The sequence below is a fragment of the Camelina sativa genome, chromosome 12 (assembly GCF_000633955.1).
Source record: "Camelina sativa cultivar DH55 chromosome 12, Cs, whole genome shotgun sequence".
Classification (NCBI taxonomy): domain Eukaryota; kingdom Viridiplantae; phylum Streptophyta; class Magnoliopsida; order Brassicales; family Brassicaceae; genus Camelina; species Camelina sativa.
The window spans coordinates 6,517,188-6,527,412 of NC_025696.1; the positions used below are offsets into that span (position 1 = coordinate 6,517,188).

Here is a 10,225-nt window from a genome sequence, read left to right on the forward strand (position 1 = left end):
TTCACATAATGGGTTTGAAAGATATTGGGTCCAAATTGCCGCCGGGCTTTCGGTTCCATCCAAGTGATGAAGAGTTGGTTTGCCATTATCTTTGCAACAAGATTAGGGCCAAATCTGATCAGGGTGATGTTGAGGATGATGAAGTTGATGAAGCCTTGAAGGATGCTACTGATCTTGTGGAGATTGACTTGCATATTTGTGAGCCATGGCAGCTTCCCGGTACGTAACATAATGATTCTATAATTCTGAAATTTAGTTATATGTGTACCTTTGATTGCTAATTATGTGTGATGTGTCTATGAGTTTGTGTATACACATATTTATATGTGTATATATGCTCTGTCCACTCCTGGTTTTGGGTGGGTTTTAAATTGCTTTTGTAAAGATTCTTGAAACTTTCAATCGAAAAGATTATGCTTGACATTAATTGAACATAAAGAAGAAAACAGATTCTTTAAATCAGATTTGTTTCTGGGGATCGATTAATTGGTCATATTTATATATAACATATTTGTGCTATACAATTAGAGCTTACTTATGTGAATTAGTCAGATACTATTGTACATGTATACACACATATATACATACACGTGCGTATAAATACGCGTCCCTGTCGTTATAATGATTGTACATATATATACAGATTTTATATATATATATATATATACAGATTTACCATATGATTATAATTGAAACCGAATCTTCTTAATGATTTGAAAGATTAAAAATACTTGATTGTGTCAACTGAAACGGGGTATTCACATAGATTCTAGATTTTTTAGACTCACTATAATTGCATTAATAATACTTTGAGACATGCATTATCCGGAGTGTCTTAATTAGTTGAGATGCATGCTAGCTAGTTTTTAAAAATATAAATTATTGATAAATAAAAGTCTGGAGGCTATACAAAAGGAAAAGATAGATAATTATATGTCCTCACCGGTCGTTATAATATATATATATATATATAAGAGTCTATATATAATCGATCCTTATAGAATTCTCGTAAATTATATTACAAATTATATATAGAGATATAGTAGTATATATTGTTTGTATGCTTATAGTGAATATCATTTTTCTCTGTGGTTCTTTTTTATACCTTGAGAAATTGTTGAAGCTTTTTAAAAAGGGGACCGAGAATCCTGTTGTCATATTTTGTTTCTTAACTTTTTAATATTGTTTTCTTCGTAATTTTGACTTTTCGGTACTCTGTTAAAGATAACTTGCCGAGTATAAAATCCAAAGTTTGTTAATTTGTTGCATTAAAGAATATTAATTAACATGTAATCAGAGAATAAACAAAAAAGTAAGCTTTGTGTGTAAACACGAAGACCTTTTTTGCACTATATCACAAGCAACTTTAGAGACTCAAGAAATCTTAATTATAGTTACTTTCATGACCACCACGATCTTGTTGTGTAATTATTGAATATATATTAATATAAATAAACAAGCAATATATACTATTAAGGATATAGTTGATGATAATTATGTCTACGAAAAAGAAATTGTGGTCTATTACTCTTCTTCTCAATTAAGGTAAAATAAAGGAATCTTTTGTTAAGTAGTCATCACATCCCCGTTATCTTCCTGATCATCTTCTATTAAGGATCAAATTAATGCGAAACGGATAGGAGGAATGTTTGAGAGAGCAATAATTTCCTCCGTTGAAGTCAAAATCGTAATTATTTTTTGCCAAAACTAATAATACAATGTCTCCCATCCTCTGTCTTGTCCACATCACAAGTCTTATGTCATCACATTAACCTTTGACATATCACTGTTTATATATGGACGTTTGAAATAGCAAAATAAAAATAAGTTTATAGGTACTTTTTTTTTTAGTATTTGTTTATGATATCCGGTTTTAAAGAAGAATAGCGTAAATTTAAATTTCTAAATAAAATTTTTATAATGTTTCTTTCTGATTTAGAAAGCTTAATTTATTTACTTTTGTTTTTTCCAATCTAAATGCTAAAATAATTAGACTCATATAAACAAATCATTAAGAAAATAAAATAAAATTATGAACTTATAACCAGACAAACGTTTGTGATTTACTCTATAATTTACATAATATTCAATATTTAGGATATAATTTTATTCTTACAGTTTTCTACTCNTTGGTTTGCCATTATCTTTGCAACAAGATTAGGGCCAAATCTGATCAGGGTGATGTTGAGGATGATGAAGTTGATGAAGCCTTGAAGGATGCTACTGATCTTGTGGAGATTGACTTGCATATTTGTGAGCCATGGCAGCTTCCCGGTACGTAACATAATGATTCTATAATTCTGAAATTTAGTTATATGTGTACCTTTGATTGCTAATTATGTGTGATGTGTCTATGAGTTTGTGTATACACATATTTATATGTGTATATATGCTCTGTCCACTCCTGGTTTTGGGTGGGTTTTAAATTGCTTTTGTAAAGATTCTTGAAACTTTCAATCGAAAAGATTATGCTTGACATTAATTGAACATAAAGAAGAAAACAGATTCTTTAAATCAGATTTGTTTCTGGGGATCGATTAATTGGTCATATTTATATATAACATATTTGTGCTATACAATTAGAGCTTACTTATGTGAATTAGTCAGATACTATTGTACATGTATACACACATATATACATACACGTGCGTATAAATACGCGTCCCTGTCGTTATAATGATTGTACATATATATACAGATTTTATATATATATATATATATACAGATTTACCATATGATTATAATTGAAACCGAATCTTCTTAATGATTTGAAAGATTAAAAATACTTGATTGTGTCAACTGAAACGGGGTATTCACATAGATTCTAGATTTTTTAGACTCACTATAATTGCATTAATAATACTTTGAGACATGCATTATCCGGAGTGTCTTAATTAGTTGAGATGCATGCTAGCTAGTTTTTAAAAATATAAATTATTGATAAATAAAAGTCTGGAGGCTATACAAAAGGAAAAGATAGATAATTATATGTCCTCACCGGTCGTTATAATATATATATATATATATAAGAGTCTATATATAATCGATCCTTATAGAATTCTCGTAAATTATATTACAAATTATATATAGAGATATAGTAGTATATATTGTTTGTATGCTTATAGTGAATATCATTTTTCTCTGTGGTTCTTTTTTATACCTTGAGAAATTGTTGAAGCTTTTTAAAAAGGGGACCGAGAATCCTGTTGTCATATTTTGTTTCTTAACTTTTTAATATTGTTTTCTTCGTAATTTTGACTTTTCGGTACTCTGTTAAAGATAACTTGCCGAGTATAAAATCCAAAGTTTGTTAATTTGTTGCATTAAAGAATATTAATTAACATGTAATCAGAGAATAAACAAAAAAGTAAGCTTTGTGTGTAAACACGAAGACCTTTTTTGCACTATATCACAAGCAACTTTAGAGACTCAAGAAATCTTAATTATAGTTACTTTCATGACCACCACGATCTTGTTGTGTAATTATTGAATATATATTAATATAAATAAACAAGCAATATATACTATTAAGGATATAGTTGATGATAATTATGTCTACGAAAAAGAAATTGTGGTCTATTACTCTTCTTCTCAATTAAGGTAAAATAAAGGAATCTTTTGTTAAGTAGTCATCACATCCCCGTTATCTTCCTGATCATCTTCTATTAAGGATCAAATTAATGCGAAACGGATAGGAGGAATGTTTGAGAGAGCAATAATTTCCTCCGTTGAAGTCAAAATCGTAATTATTTTTTGCCAAAACTAATAATACAATGTCTCCCATCCTCTGTCTTGTCCACATCACAAGTCTTATGTCATCACATTAACCTTTGACATATCACTGTTTATATATGGACGTTTGAAATAGCAAAATAAAAATAAGTTTATAGGTACTTTTTTTTTTAGTATTTGTTTATGATATCCGGTTTTAAAGAAGAATAGCGTAAATTTAAATTTCTAAATAAAATTTTTATAATGTTTCTTTCTGATTTAGAAAGCTTAATTTATTTACTTTTGTTTTTTCCAATCTAAATGCTAAAATAATTAGACTCATATAAACAAATCATTAAGAAAATAAAATAAAATTATGAACTTATAACCAGACAAACGTTTGTGATTTACTCTATAATTTACATAATATTCAATATTTAGGATATAATTTTATTCTTACAGTTTTCTACTCTTGGTATGTTATGTAAAGATGTGGCAAAGCTGAACGCAAAGGAATGGTACTTCTTCAGTTTTCGCGATAGAAAATATGCGACTGGATATCGCACAAACAGAGCGACAATAAGCGGATATTGGAAAGCAACAGGAAAAGATCGAACAGTGATGGATCCACGCACTAGACAATTGGTAGGGATGAGAAAAACACTTGTGTTCTACAGGAACAGAGCACCAAATGGGATCAAAACTACCTGGATCATGCACGAGTTCCGTCTTGAGTGTCCTAACATCCCACCTAAGGTACTTGATTATTCCTTCTCTCTTTGATGCTACTAACCATAATTAGTATAGTCATTATTTCATAATAAATACGTCTTAATGAGCATCACTTTTTTTTTAATGAGCATCACTTGCAACGTGCCTAAACTCACGATGACATGTGTCTATTCGTGGATGTCCCATGCTGCCATACATAGATATAGTAGATACACCAAATTAATGGTACCAGCGTATTGGTCTTTTATGCCAACAGTATTTCTTAAAGGAAAACGGGAGATATCAGCAGTTTTTTTTTTTTCTCTTTTTTTTTAGTGCAAAATTATACTGGTAAGCTCACTAGAAAAATATTAACTTGATCAAGCCTTTTTTGATTTTTTTCTCTAAGTTCATCAGAAATCGTCATAATCCATTACTCTATATTTATGTACATGCATCCGATAGAATTCATGAGATCTATCTCAATATAAACCGAAAAATATATGGATATATATCTTTTTTAAAACTAAATAACTGGATGGATTATGGATAACCCTTATGGTTATATCATCAAGTTTTTTTTTTATTGATACTAGTATTTGGCCATTTTCACGCTCAATATATATGAAAACGTGAATATATCTCATATAGATAAATATAAACCAAGCATTAGTGTATGTATATATGAATGCATGGCTGTGCATGGCATTAGCGCATGATGAGATGGCAGCAAGTACAAAGAATGACACATATATGCAGAAGAAAACAATAAATAAATGGAAGAAAGAGACAAAAGTGACTTTAATGCGTGTTTGGTTATTTGCATGCACGAGACCGCACGTAACGTAAAATTTCATGCATTTTTATATACATTACATTTATATGATTTTATTTTTATTTTTATTGACAATGTCCTCTCGTTTTCTGTCGGTATGTGGACACAGGAAGACTGGGTCTTGTGCAGAGTGTTCAACAAAGGCAGAGACTCATCACTACAAGACAATAATTATAACAATGATCATCAGACCCAAAGGCTTGAAATCATTGACGCTCCGAATCTTAATTACTCCCGTAATTACAACAATCAGTTGCCACCTTTATTATCGTCTCCTCCACGTCATCAGCAACAAGAGAAGATGAAAATCCAAGTTTGTGATCAGTGGGAGCAGCTAATGAAGCAGCCTTCAAGGACCACCGAACATCCCTATCATCAACATTGTCTTCATCAAACCGTAGCATGTGGTTGGGAGCAGATGATTATCGGTTCACTGTCCTCATCGTCGAGTCATGGCCCTGGTCACGAGTCCTTGATAAATCTGCTTTACGTCGACAACAACAGTACTGTCAACATCACTGATGATGATCATCAAAATTATGAGAAGATTTTGTTGTCACCAGATATGACGAGTTTGGAGCATGACAAGACATGTATGGGATCATCGTCGGATGGTGGTATGGTTTCTGATCTTCATATGGAATGTGGTGGCTTAAGTTTTGAGACCGACGATCTCCTCCCTTTTCATTGAACATACTATTCAAGGGTTTGGCCGATTTGTTGATTCATGATTTACAACTATTGCATCTATAGATTTACATTATTATGCATATGAATTGTGTGGCATTTGGGTATAGGGTTTGTGATTCTAGGTTTCTTAGGAAATTGTTATAATTAGCTTGCTTTTAGGTTTTCTTCATTTTTCATTTTAAAATTATATGTAATTCCTTTGCCTATGACTATTATCGTCATTATTAGTCTTCTTTGTTGTAAATATATAATATTATAGATACTCATTATTTATCATCGGTCATCTTACATTTTCAGATTATATTTTCTTTTAGAGTTTGTCATTTGGTTAATTAGTTTTTTTTTTACATTCCCTAGCAAACTATATTAATTTTAGATTTACGAAAAAAAAGTTCAATCAAAGATAGGAGCAGTGTAAACGAGAAAAGATTAGCTAATTATGCTTTTTCTTTGCCTCTTGGCTTTTCTGTGTTAGACGAATGGCCGGATGCGGTGAATTCGTTGTTGTTGGAGGATTTGAATGGAACTTCGGTTCCTCATCATGTTCGGATGTAATTCTTTGTCTTAGTTTAAATAAAATGTAGGAGGTCGTTGCCTCCTCTCACTTACCAAAAAAAAAAAAATATATTCCTTTTACTAAAAGAATATCTAACTGATTGAGATGTTTTTAGAGTACCTCCATTAGTAGTATATAAGTTAGATACTCTTATTAAAAGAAGAAAGTGAACAGAAATATGTATCTTTTCATTAAAACATTTGAATAGTCGTCTGTATATAATTAAAAAAAAATCTGAAAATTTTAAATTTAAATAAAAAGCTACATAGTATTTAAATTGATAAATTAGGTTGGTGCTGCTCTTAGTTTTGTTAATAAATTAGGTTGCTAGTAAATAACGTGTAGCCGTGAATTTTGTACTTGAGTTTAGCTAAAAAGAATCTCTTCCAAGCTTATCTTCTATGTCTTCAGTAATTCGTTATCGTTTTACAATTTAAAATTTTAACCTTATCCAAACTGTTTAAATTTTGACCAAGAAAAAAAACGTTTTTTAAAATTAATAAAATATAAGATATATTTTTTTAATTTGTGTGAAAAAAGTGTTTGAACACAAAAATATTTTGAAATGAAGAGACTAGCTAGCTCAGCTTTAGAAGCTAAAAAAATTAAAGAGTGAGGAATCTTGAAGTGTCAAAATCCAATATTACTTTTCTCTTCAAAAGTCGAAACTAACAAAACCTTTTCTCCGGGAGAGTAAATTAAAATCAAGGTAGAGTAGATGAAGGTTATATGTAATGATGATTAATAGACACAAAATGAAAAGAGAACAAAAGAATTTTGGAAATTCCATTTCCGACGTAAAGCAAAAGATACGCATACGATTTAACGAAGATTGTTGTTTGGACTTTGGGGTTTGGACATCAATCACGTGACGGAACTTTAGTTCGTTTGGGCCGTCCTTCAGGTCCATATAAACTACAATGCCGTAATTTCAAACAAAATGTAAGATGNATTTCTGATTAAAGAAAAAAATCAGTTTAAATAAAGATAAAAGAAAAAAATTTCTACAAAAATTTATGTTTTGTGGAAAGAAGAATCCATGTAAAATCAATAAACAAAATGTAAGATGCATGAATGCAACTCTATTTGTACTACAAAATTCGGACTTTCTACCATAAATTTCTGATTAAAGAAAAAAATCAGTTTAAATAAAGATAAAAGAAAAAAATTTCTACAAAAATTTATGTTTTGTGGAAAGAAGAATCCATGTAAAATCAATAAACAAAAATAACTGGCGCAACGTTGTATATGTAACTCGAACCTTTCCTTTATTTATGAAAAGAAAGAGTTATTACAAGTAAGTGCCACAGACACATAGTTTACACAGACGCTAAAGGCAGTGGGACATGATTACAAACTGGCCATACTTTTATTAGGAAAAAGAAAGACGATTTATTTAAGCCTCGACGATCTCCTCGATATACTGTTGTTGCCTACCTGAGGATCGAGTTAAGGTGGTCTCAAGGGTGTTAAACTTGATCCTCCTAGCTTCCTCAGGAGACACCTGGAAACCATTTGATATGACCTCTAGTGGCAATCCCCTCAATAGCGAGGTTCGACCTGCCAAAGTGCTGATCATCGCGTTTTCATTAGTCTTGAAAGAGATCCACTCGAAGTTGTTTCCGTGGGACTGGACGACGTATGCGAACCCTTGTGGAATGACCACGAGTTGTCCCTTCTGCAACTGCTGGTCCAACACATTCTGTCCGTTGTCGTTCACAACTTGGATCCTTCCTTGTCCTCCAGTGCAGTACAAGATCTCGTTTGCGTTCATGTTGTATTTCGGAAGCACCATCGCATTCTGCAACATGTGATAAGAACATGTGATCAGTCATCGGTAGCCTACGATTTTATTACGTTTTGCTAAAGAAAATAAATTAATTAAAAAATTCTGACGAAATTATTAACCACGTAAATATAATAGATTAGATAAATATATAATGTAGTACTTACATCCTGGATAACGCCACGGGTGGCGCTGAGCCTGATGTACTGCAAGATGGGCAAGGTATAGCTGTTGACGCTGGTAACACGACCAATGTTGGGCTTGTACACGTCAGCACGAGCAGGGTCGTCAATGTTTTCGTGGGACCTCATGCTGTAGATAGTCTCCTCAAGGCCGTTGTCTTGTGGGCCACGTGGGCGTCTCCTCTCTTCACTCTCGTAGGGCTGTCTCAGAGGCGGCCTCACGACCTGGAAAGGTCTCTTAACACGAACGATGTTTCCTCGGCTGTCTTGTTGGTTCTGAAGCTCCTGAGCCAACTGAACGTCGATTTTCAACGCCTGAGCTATGATCTGTGCGTCGAAGCTGCTCCACATGTTTTTCTGTTCTTGCTGTTGCTGCGAACCGCCAAAGCCACCCTGTTGGTTGTTCCCGGCCAAATGGAACACCTATAACATAGAATCAACAATTGCAAAACATGTAAATATTAGTTAAACTGATACGGTGGTATAGATCTTCTAAAACTGAATGTGCGTCTTGTGTATATATGATTACTCTAGGGTTGCGGTCAAGTTGGTTTTGGTAGTTTGCAATGTCTATAAGAGCGATGATGACAAGTGGCTGTTCTCCGGTGTTGTAGATCCAGTGGGCAGAGCCTGGAGTGATGGCAAAGACGTCTCCCTGTCGAACATGTTCTACCTTCTGGTGCATGTCACGGAACCCTTGTTGTTGCTGCTGTCCTTGTTGCCCTTCTCCTTGTTGTCCCTGTCCTTGCCATGGCTGTTGTTGTCTTCGTCCTTGTTGTCCTTGTTGCTCGCCTTGCATGGGCTGCGAGTCCATGAAGGTCTCCGCACATCCAGGGACCACTCTTCCGCTAATACCCCTTCCTATAATATAAAATAATTTTATATATAGAAAGAAAGAAAAGAGTTATCGTACAGTGAATCAATTGTATATCTCATTAATTAGAACGTGAGATATACAAATTTGACTAGAAGGGGTATTATGTATGTAGAGATTGATAAAGACCTTGAACAACGTAGGAGATTTTTGGAGAATTGAAGAAGGTGGGCAAGTAGAGACCGCCTTGTTCAATTACATAACGAGCTACGGAAACACCAGCACATCGGAGGTGAGGGTGGTTGTGATCCCAGTACTCGATCTGACCGGCCTCACTTTTGATAGTTTCGGTGGCTTCAAGAACATCTAGGTTATCAAGGTTACACTCGTTCTGTAACTGAGGAGGAACCCGAAGAGATTGCCTCGCAAAGCAGCCGTTAAGGACGAGGAGAACCCCGAACGTCGCAACGAGGAGATTGCTGAGCTTAACCATTTTCTTTTTGTTTGTTGTGGGAGATGATGGATGAAGAGAACGGGACTTATCAGGAGTTTATATATTGTCAAGTGAGCTCAATGTTTGTGCCACCTAAGATTGGGTTTGCATGGGGTCATGAGTCTATGTTTTTTACACGTCAGTCTGTGAGCTCGAGCAAGTGTCTCTTGACGTTCATGCGCGTAGCTCACTCTCCGCATATGCTAAAACACGACAAATTCAAATGTATCTATCTCATTTTTAGCTTCGTTATCCATCCGTATAAATAGAAACTCTACTGGATTTATCTATAATCATCGTCTTAGAATGGCTTAACCATGATATGTAATTTATCTTAAACGGGAGAAGAAAATCTAACTTTAACAATTAACACATCGTTACATCACCGCTGTCCCCAAGTATTAAATATTTGGCGATGTGATCGAAGAGCGTACTAGATACAGCCAA

At 33.5% G+C, this 10,225-nt stretch overlaps 2 protein-coding genes and 1 long non-coding RNA gene across 3 annotated transcripts in view; 2 read left to right on the forward strand and 1 right to left on the reverse strand.

Annotated features, from left to right (window-relative positions):
• LOC104730489 (protein CUP-SHAPED COTYLEDON 3-like) overlaps positions 1-6,241 on the forward strand; it is a 9,005-nt gene extending 2,764 nt beyond the window's left edge. Inside the window, exons 2-4 of the mRNA XM_010449665.2 lie at positions 2,133-2,274; positions 4,202-4,467; positions 5,367-6,241. Of these exons, the coding sequence (XP_010447967.2) occupies positions 2,133-2,274; positions 4,202-4,467; positions 5,367-5,948 (990 nt within the window). The 3' untranslated portion in view covers positions 5,949-6,241. The remainder of the gene's footprint in view (positions 1-2,132; positions 2,275-4,201; positions 4,468-5,366) is intronic.
• Positions 7,843-9,828, reverse strand: LOC104730492 (12S seed storage protein CRC-like). Its single transcript, XM_010449667.1, has 4 exons — positions 9,475-9,828; positions 9,001-9,332; positions 8,457-8,894; positions 7,843-8,304 (listed from the first exon to the last, which is right to left on the reverse strand). Exons 1-4 carry the CDS (start codon positions 9,776-9,778, stop codon positions 7,900-7,902), a joined length of 1,479 nt encoding a protein of 492 aa, XP_010447969.1. The 5' UTR covers positions 9,779-9,828; the 3' UTR covers positions 7,843-7,899.
• LOC104730490 overlaps positions 9,466-10,225 on the forward strand; it is a 2,090-nt gene continuing 1,330 nt past the window's right edge. Inside the window, exon 1 of the long non-coding RNA XR_758434.1 lies at positions 9,466-9,512. This is a non-coding gene — a long non-coding RNA (uncharacterized LOC104730490). The remainder of the gene's footprint in view (positions 9,513-10,225) is intronic.

Bases quoted from the DNA above. Each gene is read 5' to 3' on its own strand.
- LOC104730492 (XM_010449667.1), bottom strand. From the start codon at position 9,778: ATGGTTAAGCTCAGCAATCTCCTCGTTGCGACGTTCGGGGTTCTCCTC. The intron at 9,333-9,474 runs GTCTTTATCAAT...TTTATATTATAG, and splicing joins AATCTCCTACGTTGTTCAAG to GAAGGGGTATTAGCGGAAGA. The intron at 8,305-8,456 runs GTAAGTACTACA...CACATGTTGCAG, and splicing joins CCCGTGGCGTTATCCAGGAT to AATGCGATGGTGCTTCCGAA.